The sequence below is a fragment of the Equus caballus genome, chromosome 12 (genome assembly GCF_041296265.1).
Source record: "Equus caballus isolate H_3958 breed thoroughbred chromosome 12, TB-T2T, whole genome shotgun sequence".
Classification (NCBI taxonomy): Eukaryota; Metazoa; Chordata; class Mammalia; order Perissodactyla; family Equidae; genus Equus; species Equus caballus.
Window position 1 is genome coordinate 43,286,611 of NC_091695.1, and position 24,930 is coordinate 43,311,540.

Genomic DNA, 24,930 nt, shown 5'->3' on the forward strand with positions numbered 1-24,930 from the left:
CTGATCAAAATTAAATACCTCATCAAAAGACGCCATTAAGAAAATGAATAGGCAAGAAAATATTTACAACACATATATCTGACATGACTTGTATAAATAAAAAAACTCTCACAACTCAGTAACAAGATAACCTGGCCAAAAAAGTTTGGTCAGGCACTTAATAAGTGGAAATTTTAAAATGACCAATAAACTGATAAAAAGGTGCTCACTGTTATTAGTGGTCAGGGAAATGCAAATTGCAGCCATACTGATGTTCCACTGCACGTACCCATTAGCATCCATGAGTCCAGGGCTGACCCCGCCAAGTGCTGGGGAAGATGTGGAGCAACTGGGGCTCCCGTACACGGCTGCTGGGATGGAAAGCGGTACCAACACTTTGGAAGTCGGTCTAACAGTTTCTCATAAAGTTAAACATTTGTCTACCCTAAGACCCAGCAATTCCTCTCCTAGGTCTTTGCCTAAGAAAAAGCAAAACATACGTTCACCCAGACTTGTACAAGGATGACAGCTTTAGCCATAATGGCCAAAAACTAGAAATGACCCAAATGTGAATGTTTAGCAACAGAATGGGTAAACAAAGTGTGGTATATTCACAGAATAGAATTCTACTCAGCAGGAATGAACTATTGATACATGCGACAACCTGTATGAACCTCAGCCACGTTATGTTGGGCAAAAGAAGCCCAACTGAAGTGGTACATATGGTATGATTCCGTTTTTATGGAATTTTAGAACAGACAAAACGGATCTGTGGTGAAAGAAAACACAATAGTGCTTGCCTCTGAGAGTGGTGCAGGAATGACCGGGAGACATCACAAGGGATTTTTCTGGAGTGATAGAAATGTTCTACGTCTTGATACAGATGTGGGTCACACGGTGTCTGCATTCTCAGTTCATCCATCTGTGTCCTGGAGATCTGGGCACTTCACCACAGCCTTATCAAAGGAAATGGGAAAGAAGAATGAGAAGTGATGCATTACGGCTCAATTTTTTAGAGAAAGTAGTTTATACAAATTTACTGGCACTCCTCAGGCTGATCTCTTCTTACAGTTTAGGAATAGTTTAGCCCAACTTTATTTTCTTAAGAGCTGAAAACATTGGGGTGTCTAACCCAGTGTTAGGTTGAAAAGGAAGGGGCTGAAAGGAAAGGTTCCTGGAAAAAAAGTTATATCTAAACTGAGACCGGAAGGGCAATTGGTTAGCTGTGTACCGAAGCGTGAAGGAGCACCCAAGAGGAGACAAAAAGCGTGTGAGAAGACCCAAAGGCAAGACAGTGCAGCTGAAGTGTCATTACAGAGGAAAAGGGAGGCTGGGCTGAGCCTGGGGCCGTGTTTCCACCCCTTGGGGTGCTGATACCTCCCTGCTTCATCCTCAGGACAATTGGGAGAACTCAAATGCAAAAACAAATCATTTTTACATGAAAACCCTTTATAAACATGCAGCATTAAACATACAAAATCATATCTATGGTGGTGGCTTAATTCTAACAAGTATGACAAAGACTGATGAAATATTTGGACTGGTAGGGATATTTGTAGAGTTTAAAAGTTGTTTGCAGACATAGCATTTCCCTTGGTCTGATTTTTGGTGACACAGTTTTGACTTATTTTTTTCTTGGTTTCAGGGTTCCAAAAGAATTCTTCGCTCCAACGAAATCATCCTTCCAGCTAGTGGCCTGGTGGAAACAGAGCTCCAGTTGACCTTCTCCCTTCAGGTGAGAGTCTCCTCAGTCTCAGGTGGCTCAGATGCCATAGCCCAGTGAACTAAAGTCACCCGGTGAATTCAGCCCAGTGAATTAGCCATAGCAGGAATAAAGTAAAGTCACCCACAGCTTTGATGCCCAGCCTGGAGGGCCAGAGCAATCACACAGCAAGCCACAGTCAGGAGGCTGAGACCCAGGTAGGATGCTGAAAAGTGCATCACTTCTCATTCTTCTTTCCCATTTCCTTTGATAAGGCTGTTGGCCCCACCCGTCCTACCACGCTCAGCCCCGTCATCTCTCTTTAGGAATGCACAGCACACACTCCAGCAGAGTGCGCCCCTTCAGTCTCATTTTGCCCCCGTATTGTGATCTCCATCCCTTCCCTTCTCCTCCTTATCCTTCTAGTATGTCTGTCTCTCATCATAATCCCAGAAGCCCAAATTGAAGCACATGGAGGAAACACTAGATCACATGGCAAGGAAAGAGGCAGCTTTCTGAACGTGTGTGGACCACAGAGCTGGAGAGCGGAAGCCAAGCACCGAGCCGAATCACACCCTCAGCAGCAACTTAAGGATATTCCCTTCACCCCCTGAGCACCTCCTTGAATAGACAGGAGACAGTGAAGACAGAAAGATTGTGCATTCTCTAGCGGGACTAGAGCCCACCAATGGACCCAGTTGCTTATTGACCACGCTTGACTCTGTTTTATGCTCGGCAGTACCCTCATTTCCTGAAGAGAGATGCCAACAAGCTGCAGATCATGTTGCAAAGGAGAAAGCGTTACAAGAACCGGACCATCTTGGGCTACAAGACCCTGGCCGTGGGCCTCATCAACATGGCAGAGGTGAGAGGAGCGCAGTCTCCAGCCTTTAAGTCAGAGAGCCTGAGAGAGTTGAACCCAGCAAACGATTTTCCCAGCCTGCTGGCTGTCTGTTTTATTTTATTTTACAAGTTCATTCTTTTATTGGAAATTTAGGGTATACCTCTTTTTATCAAGTACTTTCTCCCTCACAAAAAGTTTTTCTTTAATTTTTAAAAAATTTTCAAACTTAGGGAAAAGTTGTCAGAATAGTATGAAGAGTCCCCATATGCCTCCACCCAGATTCTTCGGTGTTAATGTGTTACCGCACTTGCCTTCTCTGTCTCTAGATTTCATGCATATTATTTTCTTTTCTGAACCATTGAGAGTAAGTTGCAGACATGATGCCCCATTACACATTAATACTACACTATGTTAATTTCCTAAATAAGAATACTCTCCAGGGCTGGCCCTGTGGCCAAGTGGTTAAGTTCACGTGCTCCGCTTCGGTGCCCAGGGTTTTGCTGGTTCAGATCCTGGGTGCAGACATGGCACCGCTCATCCAGCCATGTGCAGTCAGCATCCCACATGCCACAACCAGAGGCGCTCACAGCTAGAATATACAACTGTGTACAGGGGTGGGGGTGGGGGGTGCTTTGGGGAGAAGAAGAAGAAAAAAAAAACAGATTGGCAACAGATGTTAGCTCAGGTGCCAATCTTTAAAAAAAAGAAAGAAAAGAAACCTTCTGTCCGTAATTTAAAAAAAAAAAAAGAATACTCTCCTATGTAAGCACCATGCCACCAAAAGATCAGAACGTTAACATTGCTGTAAGATTACCATCTGACCTCAGTCACCATTCAGACTGTGCCAAGTGTCGAGTGTCTCCATGATGTCTTTACAGGCCCACGATTGAATCTGGGATTACGTCTTGCATTTAGTTGTCATATCTCTTTAGTCTCCTTCAATCTGCAACAGTCCCTCAGATTTTCCTTGTCTTTCATGCTCTTGACTTTTTTTTTTTTTTTTTTTTTTGCTGAGGAAGATTCACCCTGAGTTAACATCTGTTGCCAATCTTCCTCTTTTTGCTTGAAGAAGATCTGCCCTGAGCTAACATCCATGCCAGTCTTCTTCTATTTTGTCTGTGGGTCGCCGCCACAGCATGGCCACCAACAAGTGCTCTATGTCCCTTCCCAGGAACCAAAGCTGGGCCACTGAAGCGGAATGCGCCAAACTTAACCACTAGGCCATGGGCGGGACCCCTTTGACATTTTTTAAGAGTACAGGTCTGTTACCACTTTATTGAATGTTCCTCAGTTTGGGTTTGTCCGATGTTTTCTGAAGATTAGATTCAGCTTATACATTTTTGGCAGAATTACCACAGAAGTAATACCATGTTCTTCTCAGTGCAACATAGGCAGCACTCCACGTTGATTTGTTTCATCGCTGGGTGAGGTTGACTTTCATTGCTTAGTTAAGGTGGTGTCTGCCAGGATTTCCAATAGAAAGTTAGTAAATATTTTGTACTTACCAATGAAAAAATATTTTATAGGAAAATGTTTTGAGACTATATAACAGTACTTTCCTCCTCCTATCTTCACCAACTAGTTTTAGCATCTGTGATTCTTGGGCTGAATCACTGATTGATGCTTGCCACACAGTGAGTTTCTTTTCCTTTCTTTTCTTTTCTTTATTTTAGTGAGGAAGATTGGCCCTGAACTAACATCTGTTGCCAATCTTCTGTTTTTTCCCCCCTCCTTGAAGCCCCACTACATAGTCGTTTTTCCTAGTTGTAAGTCATTGTAGTTCCTCTGTGTGGGACGCCGCCACAGCATGGCTTGATGAGCAGTGCCTTGTCTGCGCCCAGGATCCAAACTGGTGAGCCCCAGGCCACTGAAGAGGAGAACACAAACTTAACCACTTGGCCACTGCGCTGGCCCCGTCCACAGTGAATTTCTAATCTCACCATTCCTTCTATATTTGTTAGTTGGCTTTTGGTTGTAAGACAGAGCTCTCCCTTCTTCCCTACTTACTAATTGATTCATTTATTTGTATCAGTTATGGACCTATGGATTCCTGTTTAATTCAGTGGGGTTTAATCTGTTACTGTCATTTTTTTGGCTTGATGTTCAAATTATCTCAAATTTGGCCAGTGGGAGCCCCTTCAAACTGGTTCCTATATCCTTTTTGATATGTCCTATCACTCTTTACATACTTCTTTACTTTCTGGTACAAAATATTACAGGCTCATCTTGTATTTCCCCTGACGCAGCCTTGGAATGAACTGGTTCTCTTAAGAGCCCTGGTTCGTTTTAGTGGAGAATGGTATTTAGAAACCAAGATGTGGGTACTAGGAGTGCTCACTCTCCAACTGGGGTCTCATTGCTTCTACTCCCTCTCAGCTGACAGAGCTAGGAAACGTACGTGTGTGTGTGTATATATGTGTGTGTGCATATGCACTCATATATACATACACATCATATCTGTTTCCATATCTATATCTATCTGATCATGAGCTCACATCCAGTCAATTCCAATCCAGCACCATTGGGCTTATTCTAGCCTTCCCCTTTCCATATTTCTAATTCCCTTCTCCATCAGTTAGAAACCAGGCTCCCATTATCCTCAGTGCGTTTGCTCATTTGTGCACTTCCCATATATGTCAGGCAAATCCTCTCAGTCCTGACAAAGGGGAAAAAGAAAGGGGCCACAAGTCAGTTTCAAAACTCATTTCTGTGCTTTAGTACATTAAATAGGGGAAATTTTGTGGCCATACGTGAGATAGTCCCAGCCCATCCTCCTCTCGTCTTCTGGTTTTGTATCAGTGTGAGGGACTGGCGGGAGTGAAGTAGTGCGGATGCCGCGTTTTGCCAGCTGTGTCAAGCCCTTCTGCTTTCTCATGCACTGTAGGTCCTTTTCCTCATTGCCAGGCACACAGGTGACCACCATCCGCAGGCCGGCCCCACCTAGCCTGGCAAACTAGTTTCTCTGTGAAGGCCTTAAACTAAAATGGAGTCCTAGAGATTAGCAGTCGTTTTCAATCTCAGGCCTTGATTTTCGTCTTTAAACGCGTGGCCTGACTCGTGGCCGGCACTTCTGGAGACAGTTTCACAGTAAGACCTTGGAGGCGATAGAACAGTCGGCATGGATTTGGAAGGTCATGAGAAAGAAAATGCATTAGCAGAATGCCCTTTCCACTGGCATGCATATCTCTTTGGGTTTATGAAAATGGACAACTCAGTGGATCTCTCCGTAGTAAGGCGTTTCCACTGCCGCTCTGTCATCCTAGGTGATGCAGCATCCTAACGAGGGCGCTCTGGTGCTCGGCCTGCACAGCAACGTGAAGGATGTCTCTGTGCCTGTGGCAGAAATAAAGATCTACTCCCTCTCCAGCCAGCCCATTGACCATGAAGGAATCAAATCCAAGCTGTCTGGTAAGATGAATGCAGAGGCCCTGCAGGTCAAGAGGGAGCTCGTCACCTGATCTCCATCCTGGCGGAGCTGAACCAGGCAATGCCTAAAATCTTCCTAGGAAAGAGAAGTTAGAGATCCCTGAAAACGAAACATAGCCTGCCATGGCCCGGGCCCTCTCCTCTGCTCCAGCCGTGTTTCGCCCGAGCAGAGCCATGATTCCAGCCGATCAAAGTCTCTTAGGCCAGATCTTCCCATTTTGAAGTTATCTTACTAAGGTGTCTGTTTCCAGATCGTTCTCCTGATATTGACAATTATTCTGAGGAAGAGGAGGAGAGTTTCTCATCAGAACAGGAAGGCAGTGATGATCCATTGCACGGGCAGGTAACTTCCCACAGCCCCTCACAGGAAGTGTCTGAGAAGGAATTCAAGACCTTCCGGGGGTTTCCCAACCTCGTTCTCTCCCCCCTCCCACTTAGGACCTGTTCTATGAAGATGAGGATCTACGCAAAGTAAAGAAGACCCGGAGGAAACTCACCTCCACCTCTGCCATCACCAGGGTGAGCCACAGAGGTCTGGGGACTGTTTAGCTGAGAATTTCCATTTGGGGGTAGGATGGAAGCTTTTTAAATTCTGCACGTGGCCGCCCTCAAGGTTCTGATAACACCCCTGTGTATGTCCGCCACCACCTAATTGAGAATCACTGTCACAGAGAACCAGTGTCACCGATAGGGCTGTGTTATATTCTTCAGGTTATCTCAGGATAGAAGAAAGGTTGAAAAACCTTGTTTTAGCCTTCGGAACAGATAATGCTTCCTCAGGGAACAGAACACCTCAGACACCCTACCTTCCCTCTCCAGGTGCTTACTTCAGATGACGTGCTATCCACTGCGTAGATAAATCTGGTCCTCTCTTGGCATATTACCATTTTTAATCATTTGTTGAATTTACCCAGAAATAATAGGCTAGTACTTGGAACTGTGGGTTTGCTAAGGTTTAATTACATTAGATATAGTTCCTGCCTGAATGGATCCATAACCTTAGAGACCAAATGCCTTTGGATTGTGTCCCCTGCATAAGATTTCCTCAAGAGTCACTATTTTTGGTGAAATTAGAGTTCTGGACTGAGACACTTAGTACCTGAATTTTTGGGGTAATTTTGAATGATTTTGGAGTTCCTGTGCCAAAGTGTGGGAGAGTCAAAAGTGCTAGGAGCTTTTTGGAAGAGAAATTCACGGCTTCGTTTTTCCCTGGAGACATCCTGATACTCTCTAGTGCAGGGCTAGCCTCGGGACCCCAAGAGCAGAGAGTCCCGTCACCATCAGGAGGGAAAGAAATGTAGGCCAGACCTTCCGATGAGTCGTATCTGAGCCTGGCATTCTCCCATGAAACAATGCTGTCATCTCCCCAATCATCCTTAGGGATCACGGGGCTTCAATGTAAATCCTCAAGACTCTGGCCTTGATTTCCCCCATTGAATAATGACCAGAGAGCATGAGAACTGTTTCATTGTCCTGAGGTATCTAATCCTTGACAGGCTCTCCAAAATAGCCAGGTAAGGCGTGTCACCAGAGCCCCAAATGCCTCACCACCATTGTGCTCTGGTCAGGGGGGTAGGCTGGATGACCACCCTCTGTTGTAGCTCCTTCTACTAAGTTTTTCTTTTTCCTGCTCTGTAACCACAGAGAGGCCCCACCTTCTTCCCATAGTGTGTCCCCTGGAGCTTTGTGAATCACCCCTTCCTGTCATCTCCCCCACAGCTTCACTCAGTTATATGACCAGAGTTCGGAGCTTCTATTAATATCCACTCCCCTGAAGACTTTTTTTATTAGCTGCAGACACTTTGCAGTCGCATTTCCAGAGACTCAGTAATTGTTCCTTAATTTCTGTCTCCTTTTGTACACATGCATTCTTCTCCCCCAACCAAGAACACTTTGTTCTAGATACACTCATTGACGTGCTGGTCTCTGAGTACGTCTTATGCTTCTCTGTCACTGTGAGCTCACGTGTTTTTTCTCTGCTCTGAATGCCCTTTCCACCTTTGGAAGCCCTGCCCTTTCTTGAAGGCCTGGCTCCGTCTTACTTGCAAGTTAGCCTCTTCCATCCCCAGATGGTGAGTCTGTCATTCAGTCAGGAAGTACTTGGGCCGCAAGCTAGTCACTGTGCCTGGAGTTGGAGACATGGAGCTAGGAAGGGCCCAGTCCATGCTGTCAAGGAGCTCACAGTGTCTAGTGACACAGACATGTCTAAACAAGTGACTACAACGCAGTAGGATAGGTGCTAGAAGACGGAGCTTTGTGTAAGGGACAGCAGTGGCACTAGGGGAAAGTGACTGACTCTGAGCAGGAACCCCAGGAGTGCTTCACGGACGAGATGCTAAGAGATGGGTTTCTAAGGACAAACAGAACTTCACCAAGTGGATGCGAGGGGAATGTTTAGTCAAGGCAGAAGATACCGTGTCTAAAGGCCCAGAGGTGCACTGCAGCATGTGGCGTTTCACAGAACTGTAGCAGTTAGTTTCCGTTTGAGTATGGGGTGTGGGGGTTGAATGGTGAGATGAGGCTAGAGACAGGCAGACCCAGCCGTCAGACAGCCGTAGAGTTGACACTTAAGCTTTGTTCTCCAGGCACTGACGGCCGACATGAGTGGGGAGTGACATGATGAGATTTGCATTTGGAGTGATCACTGTGGACTCTGGAGCGAACAAGACTGGAAACTGACTGGGAGTGGGAGAGTGGGGGTGTCCGTGGTCCCAGAGGGATGTGAGGAGAAAGGCCTGGACGAAAGCAGTGGTGTTACAGGTGGAAAAGAGGGTAGGAGTTATCGAACACTGGGCTCTGGGGAGAAGGGAGGGGAGAGACTCCAGGTTCAGACCCGGGTGACTGGAGTGGTGATATCAGTAACCAGATAGGGAATACAAGGAGAAGATGACAAGTTCCGTTTTGGAAATGTTGAGTTTGAGGTCACTGTATACATACAGGTGGAAGTCACCCGTCTGCACCATGGATCTGGAGGACTAGAGACAGGGGTGAGCTGCAGATGCACATTTGGGCGTTAGCAGGACGTGGTGGTGGAGGGCCCAGGAGTTGATGAGCCCTCCTCCTTCCATCTACGCCCACAGCACTGGGAGCTGCCCCAGGATGAGGCACGCACGGGCCTGCTTCCCTGATAGTGTGACGTGCCAGAGGGTGGACACCGCCTTCCCGTCGTTGTGTCCTCCCACGGTTCTTTACAAAAGTGGGCTCTCAATCACTCTCTGTTGACTTGACTTGATCACGTCCACGAGTGGGTGTTGTTTGAGAACTATTGTTCACTTTCTCCCTACAGCAACCGAACATCAAACAGAAGTTCGTGGCCCTCCTGAAGCGGTTTAAAGTTTCAGATGAGGTATGGCCCTTACTCCCAAGGTCGATGGTGAGTAGAGTTCCTGGAATTTCACCCTCGTTCCTGGGGTGCACTCTACGTTGCCCCTGGGAGTCAAGATTCTGGGACCCACCAAGTGAGAAGGCAGCAAAGAAGGGATTTAAACTACTTGAAAAGAGAAAGAAAGGCTTTACACGTGGCACCCAAGGTTTCATGGGATTCAGAGTAGGGGTAGCATGGTTATAGCAGCCATCGTTAATATAAGCCTCTGGGATGGGGTATCAGAAACAAATCCAGTTCTCCTTGTTTAATTTTCCCTCCTATCCCCAGGGGAACATTGTGAGCAATAGCCTGTGAGGTGGGAGGGTCCTCAGTGGTCAGCCCTTGAGACACCAAGAACCGGCTGTTCGTGGAGGAGCAGTCTCCTCCTGGGCTCTGGCAGGCCTGGTGCCAGCTTTCACAGGCTTCTCTCTCACTGGACTGAAAAAGGGAGGGAGATGGAAATTGTCGAGAGAGATTTCTCTGTCCCTCTGTGGGCTGTAGAGGAAGGTAGGACCAGCCTGCACAGGGGCATGCCTCCCGGGTCTTCTGTGCCCGCTCTCTGGGAGAAGTGTGTTAGCTGTGCTTCCACATTTCTTCCTGATGCCAGGTCCGTAGTGTGGAGTGTTAGGAAGGTACTGAGAGGGAAGGTGGCCTCACCGCACCCCTACTCTCAGGATTGGATCACAGCAAGGACATCAAGGTCAGCCTGATGAGTGTAGAGCTATGGCTTGTCCGTTAAGGGGGACTGGTACGGGAGGCCAGTTGGTCCCCGTCCAGGAGGAAGAAGTTGCACGTCTGCCATAACTGTTAATAGAGGTAACCCCAAACTCAAAGATTTTTTCCCCCACAGGTTGGCTTTGGGCTGGAACATGTGTCCCGGGAGCAGATACGAGAGGTGGAAGAGGACTTGGATGAACTGTATGATAGTCTGGAGATGTACAATCCCAGCGACAGTGGCCCTGAAATGGAGGAGACAGAGAGCATCCTTAGCACTCCGAAGCCCAAGCTCAAGTGAGTCCCACACCTGCTCTGTCAAGCGTCTCCCCGCACCTCTCCTCGCTAGGCCTGGCCGTCTCCTAGCCCCCTCCCTCACGTCCCCTCCCTCGCCAGGGCATCTTGGTTCTTCATCCTCGTTGAGCCTCCAGCTGTCCGCATAAAAATCATTGTTTTTGCCTCTTACTGACAAAAGTCCTGAGAGGACTCTGCTGAAGTCCTTCGGCCCAGGCCCCTACTTGTCCAGCCTCTGCTGTGTCCTTCCTCACCGGGCATCCTTGAAGCCCAGGTCGTTGATCTTTCTGGAACACCAGCTCCACCCAGCTCTCCGTGAGCTGCTGTTCTGGGCCTGGGCGGGCACTGACCCTGGCTGTGCTTCTCCACCGCAGGCCCTTCTTTGAGGGGATGTCGCAGTCCAGCTCACAGACAGAGATTGGCAGCCTCAACAGCAAGGGCAGCCTCGGCAAAGACACCACCAGCCCTGTGAGCAAGACCAATGGCTATGGGGGCGGGGAGAGGGGCCAGGGGAGTGTGGGGCCTAACACTCTGGGCCCTCTGCTCTTGGCTCACTGGGGACCTCAGAAGAGTGGTCTCATCTTGTTTCAATCTGGTTGTCCTCATCTCAGTCCTACATGGGAGCTTCGTTCTCTGAGGGCGTTGCTGTGGCTGCTCGGGTGTTATTTTTGACCTGTTCCCGCACGGCCTGTAGCCTTCCATCCCAGAACACTTGGTGCCTCAAAACCTCTCCCTCAGTGTCCATTGCATGGTAGCGGGGAGGGTGGTATCTGGATAAGCAATTGCGCGTTTCAGGCTGGGGACAGAACAGGTGTAAAGGGGCAGGAAGCCCACAAGTTCTGTTCAGGAGGCAGTACGTAGGCTTCATTCATAGAGTGCCCTCAGAGAATTTAGTGAGCAGGTTCCCACTTTGCCTGGTGAGCAAGAGGAAGAAGGAGCTGTGTACCGTGGCCCCCCGAGAGCCCAGCATCACCCCTGCATCATGCTCTGACCGTACTTGGGCAGGCTGTCTCCCGGCAGTGGGTCAGAGTGGGAGCCCGACTGATGCTGTGCCTGCCTCAGGCCCTGGGGAGCTGTTCTTCCCCTCATTTACCACTAAAGGCACGAAGACAGTGGGCGTGATTTCAGTGCAGTTCATGGTTTGCTCTTGAAAGCACAATGTCTTTTCTGTAGATCAAAGAAACTGAATCCTTTCAGTCCTCCCATTCTTGCCACTTTAACAGAGGGAGTACAAAACTCTCCCACCAAGTAGGTACTAATTGTGGGGAAATTATATGAAGCGAGTGAGGCACTCTGTCCGCTGAAAAGAGCTGTTGTCTGTGGAACCGCTGCCACCTGCCCCAAGTGTCTGCAAACCCTCGGGCAGCTCAGGGGCTGCCTTACTGCCTGCTGCCACCAGGTGGGGCTGTTTCCCACCTAATCCCTCTTCCTGGTTAAGGCGCAGTTGGCAGTCCAGCCCTAGAAGGGAGGCAGACACGGCATTAGTGAGGAAATGTGGAAGGGAAAACTGCAGCCCGCACCAGGAGTCCCTCCACAGAGAAACCTCAGGCTGCTCTTGCAGACGCTGCACTCACAGCAACTTTCCCCCAGGTTCAGGGGATCCGGAGCCAAGGAGGCCTCATTTTACTATTCTGTTTAGGATGTGGCTCGTAGCTGCTCTTTCTCACGGGGCTGCCAAATGGCCCTGCTAAATCGCCACTGTCCACGTGGACAGATCGTTGGCCACTGGAGCCCAATTCCATCTTAAATATAAATGTAAGGGATGATGGGACCTGGCCGAGGGAGGACTGTCTCCCAGTGTCCCAGGAGTGCAGTACAAGGGCTCTACTGTAACAAAATGCAGCTAAATTATTAACTGAGGTAATGCCCCAAAAGCACGAGCCCTAACACCTAACAAGGTGAATGCTCAATGCTAGGGATTGTTGTTATTAAATCGATAAGAGGTACTGTTTTATACTAATGAAGGTGTTTCTGAGTTGATAGAATTTGTCTGTCGGTTCTACTTTAGTCTCAGTTATATGGCTTACAAAATTTAGAGAGAAAAATCCCCTTAATGCTCTGAGCCTCAGGTGTCCTGTTTGTAACATAAAGGTACTGGCATAGAAGCCCAGTGAGCTCAAAAGTCAGTTGAGTATTAATCTTTATAATACGATGGCCTAAGGGTCCCTGTTTAGGCAGAACATTTGTTTGGGGTGCGGTAGGGCTGGGCTGAGAGCACGTGCTCTGGAGTCAGACTTCTGAGGATGACTCTTGACTCCACTCCACTGACTGTGTGGTCTGAGGCAGTTACCAGGCCGCCGTCTCCTCCTCCACAAAGCACGTGCCTTACAAGGCAGTGTGGCATTCCGCCGAGAGAATGCAGGTAAACCTCTAGCTTGGTGCTTGCCTGACGGGTGGCTCGAGTTACTGCACGGGGAGGCTGCAGTAAATGTACGCGCTGTTACTGTTATTATCTTCCCTTACAGCCATTTCCGTTCCGGACTCCCAAAATTGGTAGAATCTGGATGTCTTTTTAGAGTCCTTCAAATAATGGTTTCCTTGGCCAGATTTCAGACTCGCTTTGCTGCTTCTCTGTGATATTTCTATTTTGAAGAGCCCCATATGTCTTGCTGTGGGTGTGGAGCTTTGGAATCCTTTAGTATGAAAGGTACTTTGAGAACTGCACAGCGAGGCTGTGCTCTTACACCGAGAACTTCTGCATGTATTAGGGAAAGATGCCGAGACCATGCAGATGGAGGCAGGCGAGCACGCCCTGCCTGGTTCTTGTCCTCTCTTCCCTGATTTCCAAGCATTGTTATTGATTTTTCTTAATCATCCTTTTTTTCCCCCAAGTTTCAAGAGGATTGATCACTAAAAGCAAAAGGAATTTCTGCTGATACAAATTATTAGAGTTATTGCATTTTTCCCAAGACTTGGGCACACAGTAGCGACATAATTTATTTCTGCAAGCTGATGACAATAGGCGCTGACAGTGCTTCAGTCCGGGTGGCCAAGAGCTGTTGACTTTCAGCCAAGACTACCTGCTGCTAGAAGTCGCCATTTCCATGGCACTGAAAATGTGGCGTTAGAGACCAGTACTTGACAAGAATCAGAGCCTAAAATGTTAGCCCACTCTGCCCTTCCTCCCCCCCCCCCTCCCCACACACACACAGAGGCGTGTGCGCTCTGCAGAGCCAGCATCGCCCCACAGCACGGTGCTTCAGCCTGCGGGCATCTGCCTCCAGGCCACACAATTAGGCAGACTCAGCTACTGCGCTGCCGGTGTTCCAGGGTCCTGGGGTGAGGAAAGCCCTCAGTATTTACAGGAGCAGGAATAGGAACTTGGAGAATCAGGAGTCTGCTGGGATCAACTGGAACATCTAGATGAGTCAGCGAGTAGCTGGCAGGTGCCCTCCAACCCCAGTGCAAGCTGCAGGTCTTATCAGATCTTGCAACTTTGCCATGGAAACAATGCTGTGGCTGTCATAGGGCTTGACAACAGGGCATGCTACTTGCAAACCTTCTAACAGAAGGGCCGTATTGCCCCAATTCATTCTCTTTAAAACATGTTTAATTCATTTGTCATACTGAGATCCGAAATTGAGCGAAATCATCTTCAGCCTTATGTCTGACCAGGACTTCTCCATGATTGTAGACCCTGTTAACATTGGTTATTCATATAGACAATGTGTAAATGAACTAGCTGTGCAATCTGGAGGCAACCTATCGTGTATGGCTCTGAGCCAGAGCATCTCAAGATCTGGAGCCACAAGGTCGGGTTCAAGGACGTTGGGTTAGTCTTGCATGACTTAGAGCAGTGGTCCTCAGCCAGGGATGACTTTTGCCTCCTGAGGAGCATTTGGCAATGACTGGAGACATTTTTGGTTGTCCCAAGTGGGGAGGGGTAAGGGGCTGCTACTGACATCTTAGTGGGTAGAAGCCAGAATGCTGCTGAACATCCTGCACTGCACAGGACAACCCCCCGCAGTAGAGAGGGATGTGGCACAAAGTGTCAGTAGTGCTGAGATGGAGAAACCCTGGTTCAGAGTACAACACGGGCCTGCTCTTGTGAGCCTTGTTCATTAGTTTGCCAAGTGACCCCTTGAGCTTATTATTATTAGCCTGATATTTCCCAGTCCTATATAATTTACTCAGAGAGAGGACTTTGAGTAATTGGGAGGAAGTGGGACATCCTTGACCTTTTCTGACTCCCTGGTTCCGCGTAAGAACTAAAGAGATTCACTGAGGCCAATACCTTCCCTTTGTCTGAGACCCACAACCCTCAATTGCTCATGACTTTGACAGTGGCGCCAGCACAGCCTGAAGCAATATTAGCAAATATGAAAAATCTGGTTGTGTATCTATACTTGCAAGGTACATGTTTAATATTTATGAGAAATACTAGTAAGAGATGTGGACAAAGGGAGAATTAATTCACACCTAAATGGCTTAACATTGGGTGTCTTTTTGCTTAGTATATTCTGTTTGAGGGTTTTCTAGATGTTTCTGCCAAGCAAAAAGCATTTGGCTAGCATGGATGTCTTTAGTCTCAAAATCAAAGACCTGAACTATAAGATCCTCCTTTCTTCTCAGCAACTTCTGACAAGCAGAAGAGGCTCCGAATGTCCCTCCTGGGCAGTGGTGTTTACCGAATCCAGGGTCAGGACTTTGTGGATCCCAGACAAAGCCATCTCTTTCCTAGGGACATCTTGTGAGAGTAAGAATTTCTGGGTTCCCCAACTCATGTGTTACTGATGTAATGATTACAAAAATACCTGACCCTTCTGAAGCTTAGTTTTCACAAAAATATACCCCTTATAAGATGAAAATCCCAAAGATTTGGTGAGGTCTTCAGATTAACTGAAAATATTTTAAGCTTCTTAGGGACCCAGAAAACAAGTTGGAGTGGTAGTTATTTGGATTGGTGATGACTAATTATTGTGATTTTTGCAGATGGAATTGGCTGCTCTAGAAAAAGTCAAATCTGCTTGGATTAAAAATCAAGATGACAGCTTGACTGAAACAGACACTCTGGTATGTATGGTTCAGCCTCCCGTTTCAGCATTTAAAGTAGTTTTTGCACCTTTAGAAATAAAGGCAAAAAGACCCTCAGGGCCACCCTGGAAATTTTGCCTAAGTCTGTGGACTTGTGAATGTCCTTCAGTCTCTTTCTCCTGAGATCCTTTCCCATGGAATGTAACCTACTCTGGAGACCAATTATTCCCCAAATTAGCAAACCGGAAGTGTCCTCATTCTGCCCTTTAATTAGACCTAGTCAAATGCTCATTTGGATAATTTCTCACTATCTGTTACCCTCATTTACTTCTGAGAGACGACGACCAGTATCTTCATCTGAAAAACCCTCCCTTCCTCCAGTGGTGTTCTTCCAATGGCCAGGCAGCCCACAACATTAGAGCTCCACGTGATTGCTGGTCACCTCCTTTCTCTGAGAGATGTTGGAGCTGCCCAGGAGTGCAGGCCAAGCCCTAGTGAAATTGAATGAATTGGCTGGGGTGCCCAATTTAATTAAAAATTGAATTCCACACACATTTACTATGCAACTACACGTGCTGAGCACTGAAGGTGCCAAGATGAGAATACCATGGTCTCTGCCATCAAGACGCCACCCTCTAGGGGGAAAGCCAGCCTGTGCTCACCTGGTGCAGAGGCTCTCTGGAGGCCCAGGGAAGGACAGAGGGATTCCGGCTGCCGAGGGAGGGCATCGGAGCTGGGTTTTGCAGGGTGTGCCAGAGTTCATCCAGTGGGACTAGAGGCTGGGCACAGCAGGTTGGGGGGAGCAGAGAACTTCACCTAAGACCATCGGGGGGTGTGCTGTGCCTCAGCCTCGCAGAGAGTTCAAGGAAGAATTATTCTAAGCTTAGATTTCCTATAGTAAATAATGCAGCACTAAAGAGCTGGTGTATGACAAATCATTAGACCTGACTCGAGATTAATTTAGTTCATAGAAATCTGAATAGCCAGCTTCCACTCTTGCCTCACTTTGGTCCGTACTGCACAGTGGTCATTTCAAAGTGAAATTCCAGTCATGCTGCTTCCTGAGTAAAACTCGCTCCTTCTCACCTGGAGAAGCTGGATCATCGGTCCAGGTTTGCATGTCTACAGATAGCTCGTAAATGTGGAGGACAGACCGAGTAACAGGAGGCAGCGCCCAGCACAGTGGGTGCACGCAGTTGAATCAATCAGTAACAGTGTCCTCTTCGGGCGCGGTAGGAGTTTTAGAGCCACGTGCTTCCAGGAAGAGAGACCTATTGATTTGCTCTCTTCTCGTGACGGTGATGGGCCCTGGCAGGACTCCACGAGGCTTCTGGGTGGTCACTGAGTGAGAAGTTACCCTCGGTGCTTCCTTTCCCCGTGGCAGGAAATCACTGACCAGGACATGTTTGGAGACGTGAGCACAAGTCTGGTTGTGCCAGAGAAAGTCAAAACCCCCATGAAGTCCAGCAAAACGGATGTCCACGGCTCTGCCTCTCCCAGGTACTCGAGATTGGAAGGAGCTCCTAGAACGTGGGGTAGAACTGAGGAAGCCGAGCTGATGGTACGAGGCTGCAACCACACTTAGCATAGGCTTGCGGCCTAGGGAGGAGCAGGCTGGCAGTGGCTCCAGGCTGGAGGGCCTGTGTAACCACCTCCTTCCCACATCTCTGGCAGCAAAGTGGACGGGGTGCACACCCCGCGGCAGAAGAGGAGCACCCCCCTGAAGGAGCGGCAGCTCTCCAAGCCCCTGAGTGAGAGGACCAACAGCTCCGACAGCGAGCGGTCCCCCGACCTGGGCCACAGCACACAGGTACACTGTCCCCACTCGAGGCCAGGAGCCTCTGTGCCTCCCTGGACCGTGGTTTCCGTTTTGTCATCTTCCTTGTTAGTTAGATGGAGAGGAAAGAAAGAATACTTTGAAATGCTCTGAATCAAAGTCTTGAAGACAGACCTAAATCAGAGAAATCTCACGTACGTGTTGTTTGCTTCTAGTGTGTAACTGGCTTCAGTGTTGATTTGTGGGGAATGGGGAAGGGAGCAGAGATGCCAGCCAGCATTGTCCCAGCCCCAAGTGGCAATTCCACCCCTTCTGGTTTGTTCTGCCTCCCTCAGACGTTAGTCTGGAGATTGTGTGGGGAATCAGCTGTTCTAGAGGATGGCAGCCGTTAAAATCTCATCGGACGCCACCAGCCTGACCTCTGATACCTTTAGTACTGTGGTGGGCCGCTTACTGTCATTTCAGGCTGGCACATCAACAATATTAAAATATTTTGATCGAAAGACCCGAGAGTGGGCTGGAATAGACACGCAGAAGAAACTGGACTTGGGGAAGTGTGTTCTCCTTTTGAAGGCCAGCGGTTTCAGGGGCCTGGAGAAGGAACCTCTCTAAACTGACGTCCCTCACAGGATGACTATTCTTGTAGAGTTAACAGCAAGCCTCTTCCTTTACCTCATAAATATCATTGAGGGGAAGGTTTGTGTCAGTTTGTGTGGCTTCCTGAGTTTGACGCTATTACATAGCTGAACATAAACCAGAGACTAGAATATCCCAGTGCCTGGGGCGAGGTATTGTCCTTATTGTTAATCACTGTTTCTGAAAGGCCTTTTGTTCCCTGTGACAGGAGGGCTCCCCACACAGCGCTCATTGCCGGTCTCATTAGTTCTCTCCCCATTGCCCTCATTCTCATTTCTGTGAGCACCTGCTGGCCATTGTCCCCCTCCTCCTCTCCTGCTCCTTCCTGGCGGCTCTCCTGCTCTCCCTGCATCACTGCCCTTCGTGGGACGCGGCTGCGTCTCCAGCTCTGTCTGCCCTCGCTGTGCCAGGCCCACCGCTGTGGCTTTGTTCCTGGTGCCGGAAAGTGTTCTCTGAGGACCCTGCGTATTCTTTCTCCTCCTCCTTTCCATTCTGGTCTGGCCGGTGGGATACTGGGTCTCCTCCACAGAGGCCTAGGGTCCTTCTCCCTCAATGCTCTAGGAATTCTTTACCCTAGTCCACCTAGCCCTACCCTCAGGCTCCCGGGGGACTGCCTGACAGACACTTTTGTCCCTGCAGATTCCACGAAAGGTGGTATATGACCAACTGAATCAGATCCTGGTGTCAGATGCAGCCCTCCCAGAAAATGTCATCCTCGTAAACACCGCCGATTGGCAGGGCCAGGTAAAGCACTGAGGTGGCAGGGCTGGGGAGGAGAGGTTCTGGAGAGCAAGAGACCCCCTGGAGTGTGTGATCTGAAAGGAAGGGCATGGGAAGATAGGAAAAGGATCCCTGGGGCCGGCCCAGTGGCGCAGCGGTTAAGTTCGCACGTTCCGCTTTGGCGGCCCGGGGTTCCCCAATTCAGATCCTGGGTGTGGACATGGTACCCCTCGGCAAGCCATGCTGTGGTAGGCGTCCCACATATAAAGTAGAGGAAGATTGGGGCTGGCCCCGTGGCCGAGTGGTTAAGTTCGTGTGCTCCGCTGCAGGCGGCCCAGTGTTTCGTTGGTTCGAATCCTGGGCGCGGACATGGCACTGCTCATCAAACCACGCTGAGGCAGCGTCCCACATGCCACAACTAGAAGGACCCACAACGAAGACTACACAACTATGTACTGGGGGGCTTTGGGGAGAAAAAGGAAAAAGTAAAATCTAAAAAAAAAAAAAAAAAAAAGTAGAGGAAGATAGGCACGGATGTTAGCTCAGGGCCAGCCTTCCTCAGCAAAAAGAGGAGGATTGGCAGCAGTTAGCTCAGGGCTAACCTTCCTGGGGAAAAAAAAAAAGGAAAAGGATCCCCGTATTTCAGGCCCCTCCTTCCCTAAACTGAGCTGATAGCTCTGGGCTCTGGTCCCAGTTCTTTCATCTCCCAGCATATAGGGCCTTAAGTCACTAACTCTGTACTAAATCTCTGTACCTCAGTTTCCTCATCTGTGAAAAAGCAACAATATTATCTATCCTGCCCTCCTTCCAGGGTGGTTCTATGTATCAGGTAGCATGATGGAAGGAAGGTGCCTTGAGAAGTACAAAATGCTGTCAGATGCCAGAGCTTGCCACTACTTTCCACAAAGGCAGTTCAGAAGGGGCAGAGCAAGCTGCCTGCTCCCACTCACCACTGTCGCCCGGTTAGATCCTGGTGCCAGAATCCCACTGCCCCAGTGGCCCCACCACCTGGAGGGTGGGCTACAGAGGTGACATTAGATCTAAAGATTCCTGAGCCTCAGGCTACATGGGGTCTCACTCCACCTTCTCCTCACTGGCAGCCAGAAACCTGACCTTTGCCCAGCTGTGGTCAAAAGGAGGAGGACAGGGCCCTGCAGCTTGGTCTGGGCCTTGCCTGGCCTCTTGGCACCTGTGGGGGAGCAGCGCCCCTGCTGTGGCCCTCACCTCTGTCCCTGCCCCTCTCCCTCCCTGCCCCCTAGTACGTGGCAGAGCTGCTCCAGGACCAGCGGAAGCCTGTCGTGTGCACCTGCTCCACTGTGGAGGTCCAGGCCGTGCTGTCCGCTCTGCTCACCCGTATCCAGCGCTAGTAAGGGCTTGGCTTCTCTCCCGCCCTTTGGGGTTCCCTCTGACCTCATCCTCCCACCCTGCCTTCCAAGCATCAACAGGACCTCCTGGCTTCATCAGACCGGGAATCCGTGGCCCGTGCTTGGTGCTCTGATGTCCCAGAGGATCAGGCATGAAAATATCACCTTCCTGCCCTCCCCGCCTCCCCACCGGGACTCTGCCACACCTGGCCTTGCCTCATCCTCTTCTTAAACTCATGGTGGAGAAGGCCAGGAGGGGAGAATCCAGGGTTTTACACGGACCTTTTACTCCCCTCCCTATGAGTGTACCACGCTGCTTGGCGTCCAGAGTCAGGGCCTTCCCTTCCCAGAAGGGCCCCGAGTCCCTGCCTGTGGGAAGGAGACATGCTCACACCCACTGCTGACCCAGGAGCTCTGCTGACTTGTCTCCCCGTTAGCCTCAGCCACTTCTAATTCTGTCTTCCTTCTAGACAATTACCTGCCCCCTCTGATCCTGGACTTCCCTCTTAATTGCAAAAACACTGGTTTATTGCCTCTGTATTATTTTGTTTATTGGTTTGTTTCTCCCCTGTGGGTTGTTGAGATCAAGTAAAGTCCGAGCTCAGGGCCCTCTGAGCAGGATGCTGGTGAACCTCCTGAATGTGGCGTGACTGTCCCCTTCTCCCCAGCTGCAACTGCAACTCCGCCATGCCGCGGCCGGTGAAGGTGGCAGCCGTAGGAGGCCAGAGCTACCTGAGCTCCATCCTCCGGTTCTTTGTCAAGTCGCTGGCCAGCAAGACCTCCGACTGGCTTGGCTACATGCGCTTTCTCATCATCCCCCTTGGTAAAGATGTGGCAGATCCCACTCCTGAAGCAAGATGGTGGCATTGGGTCCTAGGAAGGGATAGTCAGGGAGCCCAAAGGCCAGGGCCATCCTTCCATCCCAAACCAGCTCACCTTCTTTGGTTTTTGTCCAACAGGTTCCCACCCTGTAGCCAAATACTTGGGCTCAGTTGACAGTAGATATGGCAGTACCTTCCTTGACTCCAGCTGGAGAGATCTGTTCAGTCGCTCAGAGCCCCCAGTGTCAGGTAATGGCCCCTGTGAGGGATTGAGATACAATGTCGCCTGATTGGTGGAGAGCCAGCCTTGGCTGAAGGAGGGGGTCGGGGAGCATGCTGCTTTTCCTCCCTGTGGCTCGAACCCTCCCAGTCCCTTTGCATGTTCGTGTTTGCAGTGCAGCCCTTCCACCTTGGATGTTTTCAGTTCATACTATTTACTCCGCTCCTGTACATCTAGAAATACAGAGGGCTAAGAGCGGGCACATCTAGCTGCCAAGATCAAATATAAGAAGCAGAGAATAGTTCCTAGGCGGGCTGTTGATAAATGAATAACCCTGCACCGTGTCTCTCCCCGAGGTACGGAGTGAAGGCAGCCAGGAATAGAAAGGGCTTGAGCTCTGCAAGGCTGAGAGGTGCTACGTGCGTCAACAGACCTTGGAGGCAGTGAGGGGCAGAGGTGGGGGGGCTTCCTCTAGGTCACAGGAGGCCGGGGCGTGACGAGCCTGGGAAAGGCTTCGAGGGAGAGGATGGCGCCGTGGCTCATGATTCCTTAGATTCAAAACCAGCAGATCGTCGGAAACTTTCTCTGCCTCGGCTCCTAGTGTCTCCTGATGGGTCTCAAGAAGGGGGCGCTCTCAGAGGGTTTTTCAGTTTGCCTGCTGAAATAGCTCGGCCGTTCTCTCTTGGCTTCTCTGCAGAGCAACTGGACGTGGTGGGGCGGGTGATGCAGTATGTCAATGGGGCAGGCGTGACGCACCAGCTTCCTGTGGCTGAAGCCATGCTGACCTGCAGGCATAAGTTGTAAGTTTGACTTTGAGAGATTTCTTAAAAATAGGTTGGGTGGGCTAGATAAATCTTGAGTTTTCTTTGCTTTTTCACATTTTCCTTCTCCCCACCCCATTTCCCTGTGTAGGAACCAGACAGAATATGAGAGACAGTGTTTTTTACTGCCTCCCATCCTGGCCCTCCTTTCCTTGCCCTGGGCCTCCCCACCCGTATGGGCACCCCCTCAGTACAGAGAAGCCCACCCGAGGGACTGAAATTCCGACATGGGAGCAGGGAGTGTCATGTGCAGAATCAGGTCTTTTGCCTCCATTTGGTGGCTCCTTGTACCACCCTGAGATGTGATGGGAAGATGTCATGTAGTGTCTGGACTCCTTGAAGCCACAGTAAACTGTGAAAAGCTTATGTGCCCGCTCCCCACGCAGTCTCACCCGCTAACTCGAAGGCTTTCCTGTTTCCCCCAACAGCCCTGATGAAGACTCTTATCAGAAATTCATCCCCTTCATTGGCGTGAGTACTGACTCCCCTCCTCTATACCCCATTCTTCCTGTCCTCCCCCAGCACACACACAAATAAGACTCATCTAGACGGTAGCTCTCCTCCGGAGGCGATTTTGCCCCCAGGGGACATCTGGCAATGTCTGGAGACATTTTTGGTTGTCAACAACTGGGAGTGGAGATGCTACTGGCATGGAGTGGGTAGAGACCACGGATGCTGCTAAACATTGTGTGGTGCGCAGGACAGCCCCCACAACAGGGAACGGTGCGGCGCGGAACGACAGCAGTGCCGAGGTGGAGAAATGCTGGGCTAGGACGTGTTCTGAGCTGTTCCTCTCAGTGTCCTCCTTCCCCACATCACGAACCATCACTGGTATCTCGTACTTCCTACACCGGGCCCTGAACTGGGTGCTTCGGCCTAGGGAGTGGTGTCCAGAGCATAGCTTCTCCAGGCTTCAGGGAAGAGAAAGCTGCCTTGGAAATACTGACAGATGACATTCTGAAGAGAAGTCCGAGAACTAGGTGTTTCTGTCTTCAGCTCGGAGGGTCCTCTGAGAGAAAGGGCTTCTCCCTTCCCTCCTGTTTGCTCGAGGGGAGTCTCTAGATGAGTGGATTTTGAAAAGAAAGGGAAAACCTCCCGGACGTCTTTGGTGTCAGGTGGTACTGGCCTTTGTTTCATTTAGTGGTAGCTGGGCCACAAGGCAGAGACCGACCTGGAGAAGGAGCCTGGAGGGGACAGAGCTGACACCCTGCCGGGGCCAAAGCCCAGCACAGAGGCGTGACTGAAAACTCAGGTTTCCATTGAGGAGACTCGAATTTCCCTTCCCAATCAGCTCAGATCTTTTCCTACAGTCTCCTTGAGGATCCCTCCTAGCTTCTGAGGGGGAAGGGGCATGTGCAGGTGTGGGCCAGCCCCCTTCCGTCTCTGCTCTCTGCTTGTCCCAGATTCTGGATGTCTGGAGTCATCTTGGGAGATGACTGCGCCTGGGGAAATTCAGTAGTCTGTTCCCAGGCCCTGCAAAGCCTCCCGCCGGGCTGGGCCAGTCGGTCCCCGTTAGTCCCTCAGACCGCTCCCATAGCCATGTTGGAGGGCCTGGACTGTGGCCCATAGCCTGGGCCAGTGGTTTGACTCATGTCTTCGTGGAGCTGGGGGATCTTCAGGGAGCTGTGGGTCGCTGCCCGCTCTGGCCTGCAGCTGAGAGAGAGAGAGAAAAAAAAATTTTGAATTCAAACAAATAAACAAAGGAGCCTCATGCAGCACCAAGGGGAGAGGGGGAGTCATATCCAGGAAGTTCCAAGCGTCGATGTGTTACTTTCTGGGAACTAAAAGAAGGCTGCGTAGAGAATTTGAGACAAACTTTAATGAATGGCAGTGTCGTGCTCTGAGCAGCCTCGAAGGAATCGTGTGTGCGTGATCGCCACTCCATGCCAGTCCCCAGGGTCCAGCTTCCGTGACTCCCAGCTCTGCTGCACCTCTGCCAGGTGCTGGGACCCAGGCCTGCCAGTTCACAGGACTTCACCTGTCACTTCAAGCCACAGCCATGACATTCAAATAGTCTGTCTCTAGCTGTGCCCTTTGCTGGCCACTGGAGGGCCCCCTCTCCTTCCCAGAATTCTCTATGAGGGATCTAAAATTCTCTGGGGAGCTGAAATCAACACCACTGCCTCGGGGGTGGGTGCCTGGGACCCCCTCCTCACTGGTATTCCTCCAGAATCCGGGGGCTGGTCTGAGCACGTCAGCGCACTCACTTAGTTTGGTGAGGCGGGCGTCGAGTGCCTCCCCGCGACACTGCCAGCTTCCTGGGCTGTCTCACAGGGGCTCTTCATTTCCCTCTCTGACACGAGAGGGTGGCCTCCCGCTCGTGTGATCCTAGAAGAGATGAGATCAGGATGCCAAAATGGTTCCTGCCCTCAAGGTGGCTTTGCCCTCATCCCCGGAGAAGAGCCGCAAGATCCCCTGTGGCCCCCTCGGTGTTTGGAACTGGGTTTTTTCACGTCTCTTAAAGATCTGGGCTGCTCTGGCTCTGCAAAGGTTTCAAAGCCTGTGATCAAACACTGTGTAGTAAGGGCTGTTGTGGTCGGCCATCTGCTTCCAGTCGGATCAGGTGTCCAGCTGGGTGAGAGGACTAAGGCTGTGTCTCTTCTCCCCTCCCAGGTGGTGAAGGTGGGTCTGGTCGAAGACTCTCCTTCCACTGCAGGTGAGCCCGGGGCCCTGTGCCTCTGTGAAGTGAGGGTGGTGCCTTCTGGCCTCCTCTCTGTCTGGCAGCCAGAAGGTGAAGGCCTTGGCGCCCTGGGTTAAGTCAGAGTTGAGCAGGAAGACGGGGCGCTCTCTCCCCCCAGTTGAAGCAGCAGCAGGGGTGAGGGGAAGAGTGGAAGGCCCGGAGGAGAGCAAGGCTGCAGCTGAGACGGGCTCCTTGACTCCTTGCCACCAACAGGTCAGGGGTGGCTTCCTCTGGCCGACTGTGTTTTCTCCACCGTGACAGGCGACGGAGACGACTCACCTGTGGTCAGCCTTACCGTGCCCTCCACATCACCGCCCTCCAGCTCGGGCCTGAGCCGAGACGCTACGGCCACGCCTCCTTCCTCCCCGTCCATGAGCAGTGCCCTCGCCGTTGTGGGGTAAGGCTCCCCTGTGCCTGTCTTTGCTGCCATGCCCTCCATCGGAGCCCAGGACCCTAGGCTTCCCTGCCGCCGTGGCATTGTAGAATAGTGACAAGCACGCTGGGTTTAGAGAGGAGAATCGTGGTGAGAACAGTGGCCCTGGAATTCAGAGACTTAGGTCACTGGCCAGGCAAGTCATCGACCAGCTCTGTAAA

General features: G+C 50.4%; 1 protein-coding gene across 4 annotated transcripts in view; it reads left to right on the top strand.

The window, feature by feature from the left end:
- Positions 1–24,930, top strand: part of PACS1 (phosphofurin acidic cluster sorting protein 1) — a 132,589-nt gene that overhangs the window by 102,046 nt on the left and 5,613 nt on the right. For all 4 annotated transcript variants that reach the window (XM_001917268.6, XM_023654487.2, XM_070230203.1 and 1 more), the window contains exons 3-21: positions 1,625–1,714; positions 2,421–2,546; positions 5,789–5,933; positions 6,203–6,294; positions 6,390–6,470; positions 9,238–9,297; positions 10,166–10,326; positions 10,698–10,791; positions 15,256–15,336; positions 16,682–16,797; positions 16,972–17,107; positions 18,350–18,454; positions 19,690–19,796; positions 20,463–20,617; positions 20,754–20,864; positions 21,533–21,635; positions 22,085–22,127; positions 24,270–24,312; positions 24,598–24,733. In XM_001917268.6, the coding sequence (XP_001917303.2) occupies positions 1,625–1,714; positions 2,421–2,546; positions 5,789–5,933; positions 6,203–6,294; positions 6,390–6,470; positions 9,238–9,297; positions 10,166–10,326; positions 10,698–10,791; positions 15,256–15,336; positions 16,682–16,797; positions 16,972–17,107; positions 18,350–18,454; positions 19,690–19,796; positions 20,463–20,617; positions 20,754–20,864; positions 21,533–21,635; positions 22,085–22,127; positions 24,270–24,312; positions 24,598–24,733 (1,985 nt within the window). The remainder of the gene's footprint in view (positions 1–1,624; positions 1,715–2,420; positions 2,547–5,788; positions 5,934–6,202; positions 6,295–6,389; positions 6,471–9,237; positions 9,298–10,165; positions 10,327–10,697; positions 10,792–15,255; positions 15,337–16,681; positions 16,798–16,971; positions 17,108–18,349; positions 18,455–19,689; positions 19,797–20,462; positions 20,618–20,753; positions 20,865–21,532; positions 21,636–22,084; positions 22,128–24,269; positions 24,313–24,597; positions 24,734–24,930) is intronic.